The 23,934-nt window shown below is 36.9% G+C and overlaps 1 protein-coding gene across 1 annotated transcript in view; it reads right to left on the bottom strand.

The window, feature by feature from the left end:
* Ndg (Nidogen) overlaps positions 1-23,934 on the bottom strand; it is a 150,626-nt gene that overhangs the window by 38,183 nt on the left and 88,509 nt on the right. Inside the window, exons 17-21 of the mRNA XM_071678441.1 lie at positions 21,600-21,711; positions 18,328-18,435; positions 14,240-14,386; positions 10,859-10,998; positions 3,348-3,492 (exon numbers count right to left, since the gene is read on the bottom strand). Coding sequence (XP_071534542.1) covers positions 3,348-3,492; positions 10,859-10,998; positions 14,240-14,386; positions 18,328-18,435; positions 21,600-21,711 — 652 coding nt within the window. The remainder of the gene's footprint in view (positions 1-3,347; positions 3,493-10,858; positions 10,999-14,239; positions 14,387-18,327; positions 18,436-21,599; positions 21,712-23,934) is intronic.

Raw genomic sequence — 23,934 nt, 5'->3', positions numbered from 1 at the left:
ATATACACATGTATATAATTCATACTGTCTGCCTTTATTCATTCCCATGGCCACTTCACCACACATGAAATAACAACCCCCTCCCCCCTCATGTGTGCGAGGCAGCGCTAGGAAAAGACAACAAAGGCCACATTCGTTCACACTCAGTCTCTAGCTGTTATGTAATAATGCACCGAAACCACAGCTCCCTTTCCACATCCAGGCCCCACAAAACTTTCCATGGTTTACCCCAGACGCTTCATATGCCCTGGTTCAATCCATTGACAGCACGTTGACCCCGGTATACCACATCGTTCCAATTCACTCTATTCCTTGCACACCTTTCACCCTCCTGCATGTTCAGGCCCCGATCACTTAAAATCTTTTTCACTCTATCTTTCCACCTCCAATTTGGTCTCCCACTTCTCCTCATTTCCTCCACCTCTGACACATATATCCTCTTGGCCAATCTTTCCTCACTCATTCTCTCCATGTGACCAAACCATTTCAAAACCCCCTCTTCTGCTCTCTCAACCACGCTCTTTTTATTACCACACATCTCTCTTACCCTATCATTACTTACTCGATCAAACCACCTCACACCACATATTGTCCTCAAACATCTTATTTCCACCACATCCACCCTCCTTCAACTGCCTATGCTTATACACTTCATAAATCACACTTACATCCTTTTTCAATGCCTCTTCACTCATAGCAAACAACACAGTATCATCTGCAAAAAGGCATGTCACTAGCCACCATACCTCGCCACCACAATCCATCTATGCACCCACTTTCCCTAGTTCTGCTTTCATCTCTCTTATCACTCCATCCATACACACATTAAAAAACCACAGAGACATCACACACTCCTGCCTCACACCTACATACTACTCTGACAGATGCATTTGCTCCTCTACAGGCCTTCACACCATGCAACATTTGTACCCCTATCCAACATATCCCTAACACATCCCATAAAGCATTCAACCTGACTCTGTCATAGACTTTCTCCAGATCTATAAAAGCTACCTGCAGCTTCTTAACTTTTGCCAGATAGTTTCCCACAGTCATTCTCACCTTTAAAATATGATCCACAAATCCCACTATTTTTCCTAAAACTCTCTTGCTCCTCAATTATCCTACATTCAGTCACTCCTATACTATCAATCAACACCCTTGCATACACTTTTCCTGGTATACTTACAACTTATTCCCCAATAGATGCTACATACATCCTTAGCACATTTTTTTTTAATAAAGGAACAATAATAGCTTTCTCAATCCTCAGGTACAGCCTTCTGCTCCCTTACTAAATTACATATCAAATGCATCCACTCTTCTCACACTTTCAGCTCCATACTTGAAAATTTCAGTTGTAATTCCATCCACTCCAAGTGCCTTTCCTACCTGCATCATCATTATTGCTCCTTTTTACCTCCTATTTTCTATAAGCCCCTGCTTTCATATCCTTTTCCTTCCATCCTCCATACATATGAGAGTAACAGTGCTGCCTCACCTTCTCCCATATTCGTCAGTTCTTCTGAATAATGTTTCCATCTTCCTTTTGCTTCCTCCATTTGATTCAGTAACTCCCCTTCCTTACTTACATTTTCATTACCACTCTTACATCTGCCTACTTCCTTTTTCACATCCTTCCAGTACAACATCTTACTTTCCCCAAACTCTCACTAACTTTCTTCCAAAATCTTCACCTCTTTTTTTCCTCAGTCAGCTTTATAACATTCCACTTACATATCTTATATTCTCCCTCCTTCTTTGCTGAACTTCAACAAGTACATCTCCTTTGAACAATCTACTATATACCTTTTTCATCTTTTTCACAGCTTTTCTGACCTTGTTCATCCACCAAGCATTTCGCTCTTAAGAAATTCTTATATATCACAACCTTGTATCTATAACTACAAATTCTGCGACCTTTAACAGTCTTTCTCTAAACATTTCAAATACCTCATGCATACATGACTGTATCCTTATATTTACAGCAATTTCTGTCACCCTTCTTTCATACTATACCTTGCATTCTTTCCAATTCATCTTTTCCACTGTCAACATCTTTACCTCTCCATTCTTCTTTACACCATACCTCTACCTCTCCCTGATCCTCACCTCTGCAAGAACTGCAAAATGGTAAAAATCTCCAAAGAATTCTCTCATAACTCTAGCATCCAACATAACCTCTCTCAACCACTGACCACCATCACACAGTCAAACAAACTTTTCTCTTCCTCTCTTCTATCATTTCTCATCTATGAAAATATGTGGATCATCATGTGCTGAAAAAAGGTGTTCATAAGAAATAAACCCCTTTCAATACAGACATCCACAAGATAACTTTCATTCTCACTTCCTCCAGGCACTCCTCATTTACTAACTATCCCACCAATGTCATTAAATTCCACCTTTACATTCATATCATCCATTACAACCAACGTTTTCTCTTTTTCAAAATAATTCATAGTCATTCAAATTTCCCCAGAAATGCTTCATTTCATCCTTACCTTGCACAGTCTTCATATTTGCAGGAACACATACACATACCCATGCATACTTCACAATTCCAATCTTTCCTTTCACTTACACTATTCTTGAACCAATGCACCCATCCTCTGCAACATCCTCCCATATGCTCCTTGATGACACAATTTCACATCTTTGTTTCCCTTTTCCCTGATAATTTTTGTTCATTCCCATCCATACTTCTCCTCCTTCCAAGCATTCCCACAACTTGCATTATCACATCCTTTTTTACTCCATACACCCTGCCCAAATATAAGGGTTTTCCCAATCTCCAGCACATTTAACTTACAATTTCTAAATTTCTCCACAAGCTTCCTCTTTTCACTCTCACCAGTCATTCCATTAACATTCAGAGCCATGACCCTTAATTGTTCATTCCTTTTACTTCCCAGCGTAACTGGTCGACTCCAATGCCACTTAACTTTTAATGCCTCACCCCTGACAGGCAATTGGCAGGGGAGGGGGGCAAATCTGGCACAGTGTTGCCCAGATGCAGAGGGCTCTCAGACTGCTTAAAAAACAGCACTCAGTACACCTCAGGTGTTTGTCTGTTTTGAAATCTACTGCCCTGATGGAGTTGGGTAATGCCTCCCTCTTTTATTCCATCTCTAAAGGTGTACTAATGAGGTCACCATGAGAAGAGGGGTGAGACTTTGATATATCAGAAAACTAGAGAATCCCCCTGAGGCAGTGAAATCTAACTTTTCCAAATTATTGAGCCTCTACTGCAGCAGCAGCACTTCTTAACCTCAATTGTTGTAATTATCTATTGCAACTGTTTTTCATGTTATTGTGATATGATGCAATATAACTGACTAACTGACCTCCTTGAAGTTGACATGTGCGTCCATCTCCCTCATAGCCATCATTGCACTCACACTTGTAACGCTGACTGGTACTGTCATACAGGCACTGAGCATTGGTGTCACAGTCCAGAACACTGCTGCACTCATCTATTGACAAAGAATAAAGCGAAGGTATTAATCAGACTGTTACAACAAGCCAATGAACATTGATCATAGTTTTGTTTCGCATTCCTTCTTATAGCCTCAAACATAATTCCTACTTGAGCATACAGCTTTAATCTGTTTTACCTTATAAGAGTCTACTGTAATTAGCTGATTTCATCATAATCATTACACTGCAAGCTTTGATCATTTACAATCACAAATATTACTGATGAAAGGGTTATATAACTAACTACCCTTTCCCCTTATTACTGCATTATGCTATGATGTGCTTTTTCTAAAACACAACACTTTATACCTTACACATAATGCCTTGTAAATCCATTTATACACAACTATTCACTGATTAATTCTGATGAGTACTAATCTAATTCTGAGCCAATAAATGGTATCTCTAATTCCTTGATTTTGATAAAAAAGATCAACTAAATCTCTCCTCTAAACTTAGTTATGTACATTGCTTCTGTTTTATCTTCTAATAGTCTACTGCAGTAAGCTGATTTCATCATAATCATTACACTGCAAGCTTTGTCTGATCATTTACTTTCACAAATATTACTTTACTGATGAAAGGGTTATATAACTAACTACCCTTTCCCCTTATTACTGCATTATGCTATGATGTGCTCTTTCTAAAACACAACACTTTATACCTTACACATAATGCCTTGTAAATCCATTTATACACAACTATTCACTGATTAATTCTGATGAGTACTAATCTAATTCTGAGCCAATAAATGGTATCTCTAATTCCTTGATTTTGATAAAAAAGATCAACTAAATCTCTCCTCTAAACTTAGTTATGTACATTGCTTCTGTTTTATCTTCTAATAGTCTACTGCAGTAAGCTGATTTCATCATAATCATTACACTGCAAGCTTTGATCATTTACAATCACAAATATTACTGATGAAAGGGTTATATAACTAACTACCCTTTCCCCTTATTACTGCATTATGCTATGATGTGCTCTTACTAAAACACAATACCTTATATCTTATACATAATGCCTTGGAAATCCATTTATACACAACTATTCACTGATTAATTCTGATGAGTACTAATCTAATTCTGAGCCAATAAATGGTATCTCTAATTCCTTGATTTTGATAAAAAAGATCAACTAAATCTCTCCTCTAAACTTAGTTATGTACATTGCTTCTGTTTTATCTTCTAATAGTCTACTGCAGTAAGCTGATTTCATCATAATCATTACACTGCAAGCTTTGATCATTTACAATCACAAATATTACTGATGAAAGGGTTATATAACTAACTACCCTTTCCCCTTATTACTGCATTATGCTATGATGTGCTTTTTCTAAAACACAACACTTTATACCTTACACATAATGCCTTGTAAATCCATTTATACACAACTATTCACTGATTAATTCTGATGAGTACTAATCTAATTCTGAGCCAATAAATGGTATCTCTAATTCCTTGATTTTGATAAAAAAGATCAACTAAATCTCTCCTCTAAACTTAGTTATGTACATTGCTTCTGTTTTATCTTCTAATAGTCTACTGCAGTAAGCTGATTTCATCATAATCATTACACTGCAAGCTTTGTCTGATCATTTACTTTCACAAATATTACTTTACTGATGAAAGGGTTATATAACTAACTACCCTTTCCCCTTATTACTGCATTATGCTATGATGTGCTTTTTCTAAAACACAACACTTTATACCTTACACATAATGCCTTGTAAATCCATTTATACACAACTATTCACTGATTAATTCTGATGAGTACTAATCTAATTCTGAGCCAATAAATGGTATCTCTAATTCCTTGATTTTGATAAAAAAGATCAACTAAATCTCTCCTCTAAACTTAGTTATGTACATTGCTTCTGTTTTATCTTCTAATAGTCTACTGCAGTAAGCTGATTTCATCATAATCATTACACTGCAAGCTTTGATCATTTACAATCACAAATATTACTGATGAAAGGGTTATATAACTAACTACCCTTTCCCCTTATTACTGCATTATGCTATGATGTGCTTTTTCTAAAACACAACACTTTATACCTTACACATAATGCCTTGTAAATCCATTTATACACAACTATTCACTGATTAATTCTGATGAGTACTAATCTAATTCTGAGCCAATAAATGGTATCTCTAATTCCTTGATTTTGATAAAAAAGATCAACTAAATCTCTCCTCTAAACTTAGTTATGTACATTGCTTCTGTTTTATCTTCTAATAGTCTACTGCAGTAAGCTGATTTCATCATAATCATTACACTGCAAGCTTTGTCTGATCATTTACTTTCACAAATATTACTTTACTGATGAAAGGGTTATATAACTAACTACCCTTTCCCCTTATTACTGCATTATGCTATGATGTGCTTTTTCTAAAACACAACACTTTATACCTTACACATAATGCCTTGTAAATCCATTTATACACAACTATTCACTGATTAATTCTGATGAGTACTAATCTAATTCTGAGCCAATAAATGGTATCTCTAATTCCTTGATTTTGATAAAAAAGATCAACTAAATCTCTCCTCTAAACTTAGTTATGTACATTGCTTCTGTTTTATCTTCTAATAGTCTACTGCAGTAAGCTGATTTCATCATAATCATTACACTGCAAGCTTTGATCATTTACAATCACAAATATTACTGATGAAAGGGTTATATAACTAACTACCCTTTCCCCTTATTACTGCATTATGCTATGATGTGCTTTTTCTAAAACACAACACTTTATACCTTACACATAATGCCTTGTAAATCCATTTATACACAACTATTCACTGATTAATTCTGATGAGTACTAATCTAATTCTGAGCCAATAAATGGTATCTCTAATTCCTTGATTTTGATAAAAAAGATCAACTAAATCTCTCCTCTAAACTTAGTTATGTACATTGCTTCTGTTTTATCTTCTAATAGTCTACTGCAGTAAGCTGATTTCATCATAATCATTACACTGCAAGCTTTGATCATTTACAATCACAAATATTACTGATGAAAGGGTTATATAACTAACTACCCTTTCCCCTTATTACTGCATTATGCTATGATGTGCTCTTACTAAAACACAATACCTTATATCTTATACATAATGCCTTGGAAATCCATTTATACACAACTATTCACTGATTAATTCTGATGAGTACTAATCTAATTCTGAGCCAATAAATGGTATCTCTAATTCCTTGATTTTGATAAAAAAGATCAACTAAATCTCTCCTCTAAACTTAGTTATGTACATTGCTTCTGTTTTATCTTCTAATAGTCTACTGCAGTAAGCTGATTTCATCATAATCATTACACTGCAAGCTTTGTCTGATCATTTACTTTCACAAATATTACTTTACTGATGAAAGGGTTATATAACTAACTACCCTTTCCCCTTATTACTGCATTATGCTATGATGTGCTCTTACTAAAACACAATACCTTATATCTTATACATAATGCCTTGGAAATCCATTTATACACCACTATTCATTGACTAATTCTGATAAGTACAAATCAAATGCTGAGCCAATATATGGTGTCTAATCCCTTGACTTTGATAAAAAAGATCAACTAAATCTCTCCTCTAAACTTAGTTATGTACATTGCTTCTGTTTTATCTTCTAATAGTCTACTGCAGTAAGCTGATTTCATCATAATCATTACACTGCAAGCTTTGTCTGATCATTTACTTTCACAAATATTACTTTACTGATGAAAGGGTTATATAACTAACTACCCTTTCCCCTTATTACTGCATTATGCTATGATGTGCTTTTTCTAAAACACAACACTTTATACCTTACACATAATGCCTTGTAAATCCATTTATACACAACTATTCACTGATTAATTCTGATGAGTACTAATCTAATTCTGAGCCAATAAATGGTATCTCTAATTCCTTGATTTTGATAAAAAAGATCAACTAAATCTCTCCTCTAAACTTAGTTATGTACATTGCTTCTGTTTTATCTTCTAATAGTCTACTGCAGTAAGCTGATTTCATCATAATCATTACACTGCAAGCTTTGTCTGATCATTTACTTTCACAAATATTACTTTACTGATGAAAGGGTTATATAACTAACTACCCTTTCCCCTTATTACTGCATTATGCTATGATGTGCTTTTTCTAAAACACAACACTTTATACCTTACACATAATGCCTTGTAAATCCATTTATACACAACTATTCACTGATTAATTCTGATGAGTACTAATCTAATTCTGAGCCAATAAATGGTATCTCTAATTCCTTGATTTTGATAAAAAAGATCAACTAAATCTCTCCTCTAAACTTAGTTATGTACATTGCTTCTGTTTTATCTTCTAATAGTCTACTGCAGTAAGCTGATTTCATCATAATCATTACACTGCAAGCTTTGATCATTTACAATCACAAATATTACTGATGAAAGGGTTATATAACTAACTACCCTTTCCCCTTATTACTGCATTATGCTATGATGTGCTTTTTCTAAAACACAACACTTTATACCTTACACATAATGCCTTGTAAATCCATTTATACACAACTATTCACTGATTAATTCTGATGAGTACTAATCTAATTCTGAGCCAATAAATGGTATCTCTAATTCCTTGATTTTGATAAAAAAGATCAACTAAATCTCTCCTCTAAACTTAGTGCTACCTTGCAGGGGGAGAGGGGGGGATGCTATTCTATGTGTGGTGGGGTGGTGATGGGAATGGATGAAGGCAGCAAGTATGAATATCTGCATGTATATATATATATATATATGTATACATCTGTGTATGCACATGTATGTATATGTTGAAATGTATATGTATGTATATGTGTGTGTGTGTGTGTGTGTGTGTGTGTGTGTGTGTGTGTGTGTGTGTGTGTGTGTGTGTGTGTGTGTGTGTGTGTGTGTGTGTGGGTGCTTATGTATATACATGTGTGTGTGTGTGTGGGTGGGTTGGGCTATTCTTTTGTCTGTTTCCTTGCGCTACCTTGCTGACACAGGAGACGGTGAATAAGTTTAATAAAAAAATATTTATATCTACATATCTAAACTTTTTTCCCCAAGGCCCTTTCTACAGGGGGTTCTGGCAGTGCTCAGATGGTTAACCACATTTATTAGGTGGGTCAGTAATTCAAGGAGTGGAGAAATACCGTATGCTTATCCTGTGAGGTGGGTGCAAGACAACTGAGGGGTAAGTCTTTAATGTCTTCAGTAAAAAGTTGCATCTGAGGTGTGAGATGTCTATGAAATTTTGAGCCAATGTTTGTGATACAGTGCTGTGTGGTGTCCAGAAAGTATACAAGAAAGTGTAACTCAGCTGTATCTGGGGAGTGTAGTTTTTGGTAGATGTATGCCTGATGGAGGGGAATGTAAGACTTGGTTAGGAGGACCATTGGTAAGTGCTTGTCAAGGCATTACATTGTGAATGTATTCTGTCAGTGTCATCTTTGTTCAGAAAGGGGGACTTAACAAGTACCAACTGATGAGGCAAGAGCCATGGGTGTGCTTTCTTATTTTTTGATTCTGCATGGGGTTTGGTGTTACGTTATATTATATCACTGAATGGAATTCTGCACATGAAAATATACACAAAATAATGCAGAAAAGAAACAAAGTTTTAAAACTCTTTATGGCAACAGCAGGTAACCACTGGTGAGCAATTATCCATTAGTAAGTGAACAAATGGTGGTTTCCTCCAAGCCAAATAGTAATTACCAATTTGTAATATATGGGAGGGAGTTTCACACTATTATTTTCTAATATTACAGGTAACCTCTTTAAACCCTTACAGCTATGAGTAGAAGAACACAAGTGAATCTTTTTTCTCACAAGAAGAAAAGTAATATAGCATTAACTTGGATGTAAAGTTAGATATTTTGAGATGCTCTTTTGTAGGTCTATGTGGAGATGATACAGCCAGAGTTCTCAGCTTGCCCACTACATCTGTGGAAACAATTCATGAAAATGTAGACAAAGTAAGACAAAACAATATGCTCTGAATGTGAACCTTAAACCAATGCATATTCACCACTCACAAGCTTCTTCTTTTTCAATTTTTCTTTCCACATATTTTGCTTGGGGTCACATGTGGTATGCCACAATGCTTGGTCTTTGGTCTATTGCTATTCTTAGTGTATGAAAATGACTTGCCTGATGGACTGGACTCCTTTGAGAGAAGTAGGGAATGATAATTTCCAGGGGTACATGGACAAACTCCCAACTTGGTCAGACAAACAGATGATGAGATTCAATCAAAACAATTATAAGATAATGAGGATAGGACAAAGTGAAAGAAGACCAAGGTATGATTATTACTTAGTGAGAAATAAACTACATGAATCTGGTTGGAAAAGATCCTATGGATCAACAATGTGCTTAATCTCTCACCAAAGCTACACATACAGAGATCTGTGAAAGAGACAAACTGTCTGCAGGCAATCATGGAATTGAGAATTCATGTATATAGATAAATTTGTGTTTGGTACGCTACTCACAACACATCTTAGACCAAAACTGGAGCAAAGTCTAGTTACCACACTTAAATGCTAATCACAAACATTTGACTGAGAGGGTACAAAGAAGAGCAACTACAATGATTCCTGCATTAAAAGGACTGAGCTCCAATGAGAAGCTGGGAGCTACAAAGCCACTTAATATGGATTCAAAGTGGAGAACGGGGGGACCCGATAACAGCCTTCAACTTTCAAAATCAGCTGAACAATACTGACAATGAACAGCTCTTTAAAAGATATAGCACCAAGGAACCAGAGGCACTGACAAGAACAATGGGCAAAAAGATTGTTAGAAAGGATATTAAGACACACTAATATAGTATACAGATAGTGAATGGTTGTAACATACTGACCAAGGAGACTGAATGCCAGCACTTTACAAGGATTAATGAGGCTACTTGATGCAATATAAAATCAAGGAGACAGGGCCCCATAAGAGCAGATCCTTCTTCCTGTACTACATAAACAGATAACTAAATGGGTGTAATTCTCATAAATGAATTGCATACCAGGAAGTCAGTTGTTGACTTCATTGCAAGAAACTATGAGTGGACCATGCATTGATAAATAAAGAAATAGTGTTCACAGTGGACCATGCATTGATAAATAAAGAAATAGTGTATCAAAAAAGTTAAAGGGCCTTTTATTGAGAGTTGCAATTTTTATGTTTCGTTATCAACTTAGGATACAGCAGTGACAAGAAAATCAAAACTGAGTAACAATGCATTCAAGGTAATTTCATTTCCATGAATGACAACAGGTAAAAAGATTATCTCCACTTACCAATGGCTCTAAGTAACATATGAAAATAAACAGCTCCTTATATCTTTCTGTATCATTATCCCACTTTAAACTTCAAACAGTGTAACACTTACCCAGCTCACTGCAGTGGTAGCCATCCCCATCAAACCCAGCATTACACTGACACGTGTAGGTCCGGGAATAGCTGTCATAAATACACTGAGCATTGGGATGGCAGTTGTTGACCTCATTGCATGAAACTTGGAATGGAAAAAAATGATATATGAGCACAGTAGAAGTAATAATTCAGCTGTGGTTACATTCTGATTAAATTCTATAATTTGTTAAAATAAAGTAACCTTATCTAACCATCATTCTAGAAAACTGAAATGGTGAAGAAATTCTTCCTATCTCTCCATCTAGTACCATTAGCTCTGTTCTTATTTCCAGAGATGGATCAAGTGCATGCACCTTTTGTGGGAATCAAGTTTCCATAACTGGATCCTCAACCTTGCAAGCTAACAAAGGCAGCAGTGATGCTCATTTCCATGAAGTAAACTTACTTGCTGAGACAATCTATATGATTAAATATGGTTCAGCAGGTTTGGTGATCAAACTAACTTTTTATAAATGTATATGAGGTATGAAGGCATGCAGTATCTATACCATAACAGGCATAGGATAAATCACAATCACAAAAACATTCAAACAAGTATCTAATGTAACATATTACTGAATCATTGAATCATTGTAATCTCCATTATATTCATTTCTAATATCAGCTAACTTTTTCCACACATTGTTATATCTATCCATCTATTTCTCTATTTTTCTAATGCCTGTCCTCCTCCGAAAGTTGTTATCAGAGGGCTGGCCAGGGCAAAAGTGTCTCCACTTGTCCCCATGCTTACATGCCTCCCTTGCATACATTTCATGCATTCTTCCACCATTTCTTTCCCTCCGGTAATCTTCTCTATTTTCCATGTCACAGATTGTTTTCCTCTCAAAACAGCCCCTTTAATCATACTATCATATACTCTTGCATTCTTTCCACATGCCCAAACCATCACAAAGTATCACTTTTGCCCACTCTACCACTCCAAAATTCATTCTCTTTGCACTCCTTGCCATACCAGATTTTTCATACACTCTTCCTAAGCAAACATGAGTCACATTCTCTCACTCAAACACTACAACACTACATATACCATTTCAACATATTCTAAGATTCTCCATGCCCATGGTCCTGACCCATTGATGTAGCCAGCTTCCAGAGTGCTACAGATGCCTTATAAGGACAGAAGGGACTCCTAAGGCAAGAAGTTAGTAAGTAATCAAATAATATCTAATGATTCTTACTGAAAATATTGATGATGAGGCATTAAGGTAGGTGGACATAAAGTGAGACAGGGATGGAATGAACAGTTTGTCAAGCTTTCCAGAATATGATTAATCCATTCAGCATGTGACATTCATGTCTGATGGTGTATTTACCCATTATAATACATCTTTAATATTTCAGGTTAAGTACATGTCACTTTTAGGTACAATATCATGAAAATTTGGTGTTTCAAATATGGCAACTATCAGTGGTTGAAATGCCATGTTGATTTGATATCATTAAAGGCATTATAACTGAAATTACAATGTGCTTAAATATTTCATTATTAACTGAAAAAGAATATTTCAAAAAAATACAAATTTTTTCAAACCTGTCACTATAGCAAAAATCTAGCACCATTCTCTGAATTTCTTCCCCATTTCTTAGATGTCCTAGTTGTTATATACTGCTCTTGCAAAACGATGCTTGGTTAACCATCATTCTACTGGAATTTATATGGGTGAGACTTCCTCACATTTTTGAAAGTTATCTATGTATTTATATCTCTGATGCCTGTTCCAATTGGAAATCCCTCAAAGGGGTGGACAAGGCAATATAGTCTCCATGACTAAAGAACTCTAGTGCCACTTTTTAGCCTTAAAGCCTCACCCATAACAGGCCACTGAGAGACGGCAAGTCTAGTGCAGTGTTTGCAGAGGCTCCTACCTAATGTTTCTAATGATTACTTCTGCCTAATGCTCCTACCTACTACTTCTGCCTAATGCTCCTGCCTAAATATTCCTACCTACTACTTCCATCTACTGCACCTACCATTTTTGCCAAAAGGCAGGGCTAGTGCATAGTGCTCAGTTGTTAAGTGTTACATATGACAAGGAGAGATTGTATGTTTGTGGACAATGCCAGTAGTCCACATGTTAGAGAGGCAGAAAGAAAAGAGAGCTACCTAGATCAGAGGAATGTAACCTGACAACCACAAAAGTGCTGGCTCGCTATGCAGAGGTCACTAACCCTTCCGATATCAAGGCAGATAATACAGGTAATATACCTCCCTGGTCATTTACTGCCCCCCAATAACTACCTACTTTGAAAGTTTCAGCAGATATTTGCAAATGAAGTATATCTCTAGTGTAATAGACTTCAATATATCAGAATTTAGCATCCAACAGACCTTCTGAACCCCACTGGACTAAGTTTGGGATCTAACAGAAATTTTCATGAAATTCATCTACATCATGCATTTAGTCTGATAATTTAAGGACCCAAAAGAGAGTTTGGGATGTAACAGAATAGTTCATTAGTTTCCAAACTCGGTCAAGACTGAATGTCAGGAAAACATGTGACAGACTGTTGCACATTACCTCTGTGTACTTTGCCTTTATCTTACTGATGTACAAAGTTCTCTCAGGCATATACATAGTTTTACACTGATTTACAAGTTTAATGCTGCAGTATTATTTTTTGTGTCTTTACATCTTCAAGATGTAACAAGACCTACTTTGGTCATTACCTGCCAGTATGAGATACGTGCACTGTTTTTTCAACAGAAAAAGAAATTCAGGGACTGTTTTCTCATGTAATTACATTTTTTGATGTTAATTCATGGCAGATAAGCATGCTATCAATGATACATGTGCTAAGAGGTCCAGGGAACACCTCAGCAGGGCTGAAAAGCCAAAAATGTTTGAGAATCCTGAGCATGGAGAAGGTAGCTCATGCCTCAAGCATGCCCAATTTCTGATCAGGAGGTGATTTATGCAACTCTATCCAACCCTGGATATATTTCCTTCTAATTCAGAGCAGTTTGCCCCATCCTTATCACTTTTTGCAAGAGGGGTGGGATAAGTTTAAACAGTAATTTTCTCAAAAGAAAAATAGTAAGTTTCCATTGCACTTGTTAATATTTCACTTACTAATGTTCCTTAATAATACCTGGAATGTAACAAAATTTGGCTTATTACAGACTACCCTTCCCTCCACTTAGTCCAATAGAATAGTGTTATAATGTGTACCAATGTAATGTTAAACCTCAGCAATCATACATCTATCAACAAGGCAACTCTTTTCAAAATGATCTGCAACACTTTTAAAATTTTCCCACTTCAAGCTATCTTTCTACATGCGGTGATAATAATCATGATGTACTGTTGTGCAAACATTACCAGACTGTCTTCTTCCTCCTCCTCCCTTAACAGAGTAGTCGTAACCTGGTGTGTTATCAGCTCGACAGTCATGGTGATTGTAGTCATAGGCATAACCCAACGGGCAGATACATTGGCCTAAGAAACAATCTGGCAATGGGCGATCTTCTGTTGGATCAAGAACCAAAGAGAGGGATGAAAAGTGGGTGATGAGGGAATTATGAAAGAAATCATATTGCTGGCTAAGTGTAAAGAGATAGTGAGTGAGCAAAGGTAGTGGGATGGCTGTGGTAATAAGGATTTCTTGGGAATACACAAGAGATTTAATAAATTTCTTTGCAATCTATGGAAACAATAACTTTGAAATAAAGTCAAAGATAATAAAGTCTGCTAAAAGAGGATCTATTATTACAAATACATTTCTGATTTAAAAAGGGATAATTGTTAAGAAAGACAAAAGACAAAGTGGTTAATATATATTAGTTTAACATAGATACACTACAGTATCTTTTACGGTAAGTGCTGTCATTCCCAGAAAATTCTACCTAACACAAGGGTTGTTATGACCATAATAATAGTATAACCATAAGAGAGATGCTGAGGATACTGGAAAACTCTAAAAAACTGTACGAGATGAAGGGTGAATAGTTCTGAAGGTAAAAATCTGTCTAACATTAGATATAACCATATAGGAGCATTCTGCTGTGGAAACAGAGACTGCAAAAAATCATTTTCCTTCTCATTTCTTTAACCACAGCATCCAGTTCTCTATCTTCTTTTCACTCTATTTTTTGCTCTGAACTTACTTTTGCTAGTTTCATTTATAAGCCATTTTCAAATACCTTAAATAATGAGATTATGGACATTCCTAATTCCCCTTCCACAACACAATTTAGTATCTATAGGTGGCAACTAATGAGCACACACAATGAACTAGACTTAAAAATTTCAAATCTATCATATTAAAAACTGGCAAGTCTTAATATCTGGCACTTAAGAGGATAATAACATTCAAAGAAACCTTGCATACTTTAACTTCTGTGTAATCAACTTTTATGACCTTAGTATACACTGTGCATTTAAGTATGATAAATATCTACTGTTTTTATGTTTTTGAAAACTTAAGTAAACTTATGCACATACTGGGAAAATAAATACCAGAGGTTAAATCATAATTCAAGCAATCCACCATCAAGCCCCTTAGTGCTCAAATAAAAGATGCTTGTGCATACAAAAGCTGCCTTCCTGTTTTGGGTTTGCTGCCCAGGTGTTTGAAAGGTTTTAGTTCACTGTTTACTCTACTCTGGGCCTGTGGTAGCTGCATCCATTGCACTCATTAATTCTGAATTTTGCCCTTATAATGGTATTCAGCAGGCATCCAAAATTCAGTGGTAAGCATAATGGTACTGACAGTATGAAAACACCTTTTCTTGGTTTTTCAGAAGGTGGAAATTTCATGGTTCAACAATTTTTGTGTTGGTTCTTCAGTGATTTATGAGATAAACATGCAGCATGAAAAAATGCTCTACTGAAAGTAAACCAAACAAAGGCATTGGTAAGCAAAAGAAAATGGATGAGCAAAATCAGCTAACCTAAATGAACCTGTGTATGAATGGTTCAAATAACACAGAGGGCAAATGAGAGTTGGGGTGAGAGAGTGTCATTAAATTTTAGGGAGAATAAAAAGATGTTTTGGAAGGAGGTAAATAAAGTGCGTAAGACAAGGGAGCAAATGGGAACTTCAGTGAAAGGGGCTAATGGGGAGGTGATAACAAGTAGTGGTGATGTGAGAAGGAGATGGAGGGAGTATTTTGAAGGTTTGTTGAATGTGTTTGATGATAGAGTGGCAGATATAGGGTGTTTTGGTCGAGGTGGTGTGCAAAGTGAGAGGGTTAGGGAGGGTTAGGTTAGGTAAACAAAGAAGAGGTAGTAAAAAAGGCAAGGGAGATAAAAGTGAGTGCTTAAATTACAGAAGTATAAGTTTGTTGAGTATTCCTGGGAAATTATATGGGAGGGTATTGATTGAGAGGGTGAAGGCATGTACAGAGCAACAGATTGGGGAAGAGCAGTGTGGTTTCAGAAGTGGTAGAGGATGTGTGGATCAGGTGTTTGCTCCGAAGAATGTATGTGAGAAACAGAAAAGCAAATGGATTTGTATGTAGCATTTATGGATCTGGAGAAGGTATATGATAGAGTTGATAGAGATGCTCTGTGGAAGGTATTAAGAATATATGGTGTGGGAGGCAAATTGTTAGAAGCAGTGAAAAGTTTTTATCGAGGGTGTAAAGCATGTGTACGTGTAGGAAGAGAGGAAAGTGATTGGTTCTCAGTGAATGTTGGTTTGCAGCAGGGGTGTGTGATATCTCCATGGTTGTTTAATTTGTTTATGGATGGAGTTGTTAGGGAGGTGAATGCCAGAGTTTTGGAAAGAGGGGCAAGTATGCAATCTGCTATGGATGAGAGGGCTTGGGAAGCGAGTCAGTTGTTGTTCGCTGATGATACAGCGCTGGTGGCTGATTCATATAAGAAACTGCAGAAGCTGGTGACTGAGTTTGGTAAAGTGTGTGAAAGAAGAAGGCTGAGAGTAAATGTGAATAAGAGCAAGGGTATTAGGTACAGTAGGGTTGAGGGACAAGTCAATTGGGAGGTAGGTCTGAATGGAGAAAACTGGAGGAAGTAAAGTGTTTTAGATATCTGGGAGTGGATCTGGCAGCAGATGGAGCCATGGAATCAGAAGTGAATCATAGGGTGGGGGAGGGGGCGAAAGTCCTGGAAGCCTTGAAGAATGTTTGGAAGTTGAGCACATTATCTCGGAAAGCAAAAATGGGTATGTTTGAAGGAATAGTGGTTCCAACAATGTTGTATGGTTGCGAGGCATGGGCTATGGATAGAGTTGTGCACAGGAGGGTGGATGTGCTGGAAATGAGATGTTTGAGGACAATATGTGGTGTGAAGCAGTTTGATCGAGTAAGTAATGTAAGGGTAAGAGAGATGTGTGGAAATAAAAAGAGCGTGGTTGAGAGAGCAGAAGAGGGTGTTTTGAAATGGTTTGGGCACATGGAGAGAATGAGTGAGGAAAGATTGACCAAGAGGATATATGTGTCAGAGGTGGAGGGAACGAGGAGAAGTGGGAGACCAAATTGGAGGTGGAAAAATGGAGTGAAAAAGATTTTGAGTGATCGGGGCCTCAACATGCAGGAGGGTGAAAGGCGGGCAAGGAATAGAGTGAATTGGATCGATGTGGTATACCAGGGTTGACATGCTGTCAATGGAGTGAATCAGGGCATGTGAAGCGTCTGGGGTAAACCATGGAAAGTTCTGTGGGGCCTGGATGTGGAAAGGGAGCTGTGGTTTCGGGCATTATTGCATGACAGCTAGAGACTGAGTGTGAACAAATGGGGCCTTTGTTGTCTTTTCCTAGTGCTACGTCGCACACATGAGGGGGGAGGGGGATGTTATTCCATGTGTGGCGAGGTGGCGATGGGAATAAATAAAGGCAGACAGTATGAATTATGTACATATGTATATATGTATATGTCTGTGTGTGTATATATATCTATAAATTGAGATGTATAGGTATATATATTTGCGTGTGTGTCATGTATGTATATACATGTGTATGGGGGTGGGTTGGGCCATTTCTTTCGTCTGTTTCCTTGCGCTACCTCGCAAACGCGGGAGACAGTGACAAAGCAAAATAATAATAATAATAATAATAATATACATTGAAATGTATAGGTATGTATATGTGCGTGTGTGGACGTGTATGTATATACATGTGTATGTGGGTGTGTTGGGTCATTCTTTCATCTGTTTCCTTGCGCTACCTCGCTAACACAGGAGCCAGCGACAAAGTATAATAGATAAATAAATGAATGTCTGTGTATGTGTATGCATATGTTGATATGTGTATGTATGTATATGTGCATGTATGGGCGTTTATGTACATATATGTGTATATGAATAGATGGATCATTCTTCGTCTGTTTCCTGGCACTATCTCGCAGATGCGGAATATGGCGATCAGGTATAATAATAACAATAAAATGCAATACCTTATCTAGACAATACTCACTTGCCTAATCTCAATCTATTTTCTAGCAACTTACCAATTACTATATCCTCACAAGTGTGGAGGGCAGCATTGTAGTTGTACCCTTCAGGACATGTGCATTTTGCAGCACTGCAGTATGGCTTCACGGAAGGCTTTCCATTATCTATTGGAGAATATGGAAATATTTTGTAACAACACAATCATATCAGTTTACTTTCAATATGCAAGGAGCATAACTGAGGTATCTGTTACTTCCTGAAATAAAAGAGAAACAAGTTTCTGAAGATAACTGTAATCACATCTTAAAACTTTGGAATAGCATAGTGTTACAGTACTATCACCATCAAGCTTGGTAAGTTTACAGTCACAGGTCTCATCAGTGTTATCCCACAAGCTCTCGCTGTGTTCTTTCACAGGTTCAACCAAATTTCTCAAGCAAACTTTAATAATGTTCTGCCTATTCCTCCACTGTCCTACCACAGGCTCTATCAGTGTCTTTCCAAAGGCATTACTAGTATCAGCCCAAAGGCTTCACCTACATCTTCCCACAGGTGCCATAAGTATATTCTGAGTAACTGCCAGATTCCTTCCATAAACTTCATATATTTCTAACCAGTTCCTCACAAATTCTTTACCAATATCTTATCAACATATTTCATCAGTGTACTCCCTGCAGTTCTACAAGCAATCATCCACTTATACAGTGTGGGAAGGGAGTTCTATACTTTTGAGGCCCCATCTCTTGAACTTGCATCACTTTCATACAACTTTTTAAATTTTTGTTTACTGACTACATTCACAGTTTCATTACCTTACTTAATCCATTCACTCACAACTCCGAGAACATAAAAGTACTTCTTTTTATGCTTTTAAGAGGTTTCTTCCTTAATCTTTTTAAATAACCTCTGGTTACTTTTTCTTTACATCTTTCAAAGAGCTATTCACTGCTGACATTGTCAATCTGGTTTAGAAAGTTGAAAGCTGTGGTAAAGTCTCCTTTTATCTGTTTTTTACTGTGAACAACTATGTAGCCTCTAACCTCCCCGTGTAATCCATTTTCTTATTTCGGGTATCATCTATGTTACTCTCCTTTGGACTTCACAATTATATCTTCATGTCTCATTAAGTGAAATAAACACACTTAAGGTTATTCTTAATCAGGTTCAATATTTGTTGGAAATAATCTATTGAATATCTTTCATCAATGTGCTCAAATGTAATTCTAATATTATTCAGTTGACATTTTGTCTCCTTAATAATTCTTATGATGAGAGGATCTGACAAAAGACTGGATACATCTTCAAGGCCAGAGAATGATATTGAGGAAATGTAGCTACCACTGTGAACACATGTTGCCCCAAGTCCTTATCACATACAGATTCATGTACCTTATATTATGCCAGATTGAAATCATATCAAGGCCTTCATTAATTGTGTTTCATCTTTACTTTGCTTTTGTTTTCACTGACCTTCCATAATCATGTCTCCGACCATAACATGAAATTATTGAAGAAATTTGTAAGAAAGGATGTAAAGAAGTACTTTTATAATATAAAAGTAATGGATGGACAGAATAAATTGTGTTGTGAAGTACCGAATAGGAAGCCCCATAAGTACAGAATTCCCTCCCTGTACAGTACAAATTCGTAATAACAAACAAATAGACAGTTAAACTGAGAATGGAACAGAAGAAAAGAAGGCCAAGTTGAGTACCATCTAGAAAGAAATATGCAACAGGAATCATGTGTGACATGACCATAGGACTTCACTTTTAGAGAACTTTGAATGAGACAAATTGTCTCTTGGCAAGTATTAAAAGTGACTCTAAGAATATGAAAAAATAATGTTCAGCAAACTATTCATGGTGTACATTAAGACATAATAGAATATACTTCTCGGATTTGCTCATCACACTTAAAAAGACACAAAGAACCAAGAAGAAAGATTCAGAGGAGGGCAACAGAGATGGTACTAGAATTCTAAAAAACAGTAAGAGGTTAAAGGGCATATTTACAACCCAAGAGCCTATGTTATTGGGCTTCTGTAGCTTCAAAGCTGCAATCTACATGGGTATAGGGTAAGATGGGCTTCTTTGGGTAAGAAGGTTATTAACAAGACTGAACTCCTTTCCATCCAATGATGATGATAAAGCCTTATCAAAGGCAATTTCTTATTCAAGGTGCTCCTAATTTTAGGTGGAGCCCGAGAAAATATATGAACAATGCACTCAGTAACCTGCGGGATAAGGTCAGTGCAGTCAGCTCACAACTGAAAGGTTCCAAATTTCATTCCTGAGAAGGGCAAGACACATCTAAGTCCTGTAGTCCTTGTTCATCTAGTGTTAGTCAAATGTTGTGAGTGGCATCTATACAGGTTTCTAAATCAGCTGGATACTGTCAAGTATAGACTGCTAGAGTGCGAGGCATGGATAAATTTTTTATTTCTGGTTTAGCATTGGTAGCTGGTCATGAAAATGTTCAGATGGAAGGGGTCAAGTGCTGTTGAAAAGAATCAGGTGTCATGCATGGTTAAGTTCTAGACAGTAGTTAGTGGGCAGCCACTGACCAGGGAGGCAAATTACCAGAATTATCCACTAGGCTTACCAGTACTACCAACCAGGCTATCAGTAGGGTTAGTAACAGATGCATTGTGAGCCAGCATTTCAGTGGTAGTCAGCTTCCACTCCCTGACACAAGTAGCTGTCTCTTCTTTCTGCCTCATCCATTAGTGGACTGCTGGCACACTGTCGCACATTATATTTGACAGTGTTTAACTCGCACAACTTATTCTTCATAACTGATGATTTTGCTGCAGTGAATGCTATGTGCTAGCCTCATCTTTGACAAAATGGTAGGAGCAATAGATAGAAGTAGTAGGTAGGAACATTAGGTAAAAGCATTATGTAGAAATATTAGGTTAAGGTAACAGGTAGGAACATCAGACAGGAGCATTGGGCAGAAGTAGCAGGTTGGAACATTAGGCTGGAACTTTATATAGATATATTAGGTGGAAGTAGTCAGTAGGAAAATTAGGTAGGAGCCTCTGGAAACACTGTGCTAGAGTTGCCCTTTGCCAGTAGCCTGTTAAGGGTGAGACATAACGGCTAAGAAGCAGCACTGGAGTTCACCAGTTATGAAGACTTTTGCTGTGGTCAACCCCTTGAGAAACCCCTTGAGGGAGTTCTCAAAGGGAACAGGCATCATAGATATCAAAAGACATGTTGAAGTAGAATTGCACTGGGAGTATTTGTGTTTCACTGTGCATATGCTGGTGCTTATTAAGCGACCAGTTATTGTTTTAAGTATTGCATTTGACATGCATACAAACCTCCAGGCACCGACGTAGTGTCTGTCTGTAGCTCACAACGATTAAGTTGACGATTGTGGCTGAAGTTTCTAGGGCACCAACACATACCAAAGAGGCACTCAGGTTCTGACCACTGTAGAGGAAAATGAAAAATTATTAATCATAAACAGATACTGAGGACCGAGTGAAAAGTTAGTCAAATGAATGCTATACCAAAGAGTACAATGGTATGTATCTAGATATAAACTTATGCAAGAACTCGATTATATGGATCATAATGTTCAAAGAATTTCTTTGGCGAGAAAAGAAATCTATGTTATATGAGATAACAGAAACCAACACAAAGATCTTTTTAAAGTTTTGGAAGTGTCAACTTTAGTCCCACCTCTAAATCAAAATAGATATGTTATGTCTCAGTGTCGTAAACCTCTTAGGCTAACCAAGAGTAAGGCATCCAAGAAGAACAGTCACACAATCAAGTTATTATCTATAACTGCCAGGTGAGATAAAGAGCAAGTGTTTACAGGAAGCCTTGATTAGGATTTCATGATAAGTGCCATCAGGATACAGCCTAATCTTCAAAGACATTTTTTGTCAATGAAGCACCATCTAATTAGTTCCAGTGGACTTTGTAAATGTTCTCCAAATCAGAGCATAATCAACATTTTGTCCCATGTCATTCTGTTCTTGTATGAATGGGTGCTTGTTTTCTGAAAGATGTCCTAAGTGTGCAGGCTGACTGTGGCAATTCTAGATAATCAATATACCCTCAGTGCAGTAATCATCAGTAAATATTAAAGAAAAATCTATTTTCTCATTCTTATCATTCAAAAGAATTTTTTTTAATGTGATATGTGGTCCTCACAGTATTCATTCAAGCACAACCTAGACTCTGACTGTAATCTGCACAATTCTGGGTGATAAAATGTGCAGCCTTCCCAGAGTGGTATTTACCTTTCTTAAGCAATTACATATATTTTGGGAGTTCCCAGTATGATATTCCAGCCTAGACATAAATGCAATTTCCCTTTGCATAGTTTCCCTCTTGGTTTATATGACAGCCTACTGCCAAACTAGCTATGGAACCAGATGTTTCATCTTGGACCATCTTTGATCATGTCTAAGCATGAGTTCTAAACTGGTTAAAGGTTTCACTTTACGCTAAAGTGCACTTCTGAGAAAGGCAAGAGATTTCTCCTACATGTTTACTCTCATGCAGCATGACAGAGTAAAACTTGCAATTACTTAACAAGGAGTGTGGTTTAACTGTTCAAAGTGATCTAAACCAATTATTATAGAAATGCTTAATTTACATATCTGAAAAAGTTCTAAATGCAGTGAAAAGCTTTATTACAACTTTTCACAAAAAAAGAGCAAGGTTTGATTGATCTAAATATTTCAAACACTGCAAAAACAGTTAAAAAGACTTATACTGGCACAAGCTTTCTACCCGAAGGTTTTACTCTGTTCACAACCCCTATACTAACCTTTTGAAATCTCTTCCAAATTGTTCATTTAGATGTTTTTGGTCAGAAAATTCTAAGCAAAATCTACTAATCAATTGTGGTTTATCACCTTTTCTTTATTATAAGATTTTTCCATCTTCTTCCTTTTGGGTATGTTCTTATTTCCCTTGCTCTCAGGTCAAATTTGTTAGGGTAGAAACTGAGTTTTGAACTCATGAAAAGATCATTCTTCCTACAAAAGAAGTCTGAGCAAGAGTTCCTTTTACCTCCCCATCTCTTCTACCATCTCTTAATTCTCTTTCATTTCCTGTCAAGTAAATAAGACTTTTGCTGAAATAAGTTAAGGTAATTTACATGACTTCTTTTCATCCCTGAATTCATGAGGTAACACGGGGATAATGGCAAACAATAGGTTATGAACAACAATCCTCTCTTTTTTGGCAGATGGTAAATAAACTTGGGACTTAATCCTAGAGATGTCTTTTTAAATCACATATGAACAATTCCACTAACAGTCTTGGCATTTCTACACAAAAATAAAGCTCTTAATTCCAAATTACAATACAGATATACAAAACACAGAATGGATATGATAGACAGATTTTTTTTTTTTTTTTTTTTTTTTTTGCCGCTGTCTCCTGCGTTTGCGAGGTAGCGCAAGGAAACAGACGAAAGAAATGGCCCAACCCACCCCCATACACATGTATATACATACGTCCACACACGCAAATATACATACCTACACAGCTTACCCCAGACGCTTCACATGCCCCGATTCAATCCACTGACAGCACGTCAACCCCGGTATACCACATCGCTCCAATTCACTCTATTCCTTGCCCTCCTTTCACCCTCCTGCATGTTCAGGCCCCGATCACACAAAATCTTTT

Source organism: Panulirus ornatus, chromosome 27 (assembly GCF_036320965.1).
Source record: "Panulirus ornatus isolate Po-2019 chromosome 27, ASM3632096v1, whole genome shotgun sequence".
NCBI classification, from domain to species: Eukaryota; Metazoa; Arthropoda; class Malacostraca; order Decapoda; family Palinuridae; genus Panulirus; species Panulirus ornatus.
Note: the sequence above shows the minus strand (reverse complement) of the source record. Positions and strands in the feature narration are given on the sequence as shown.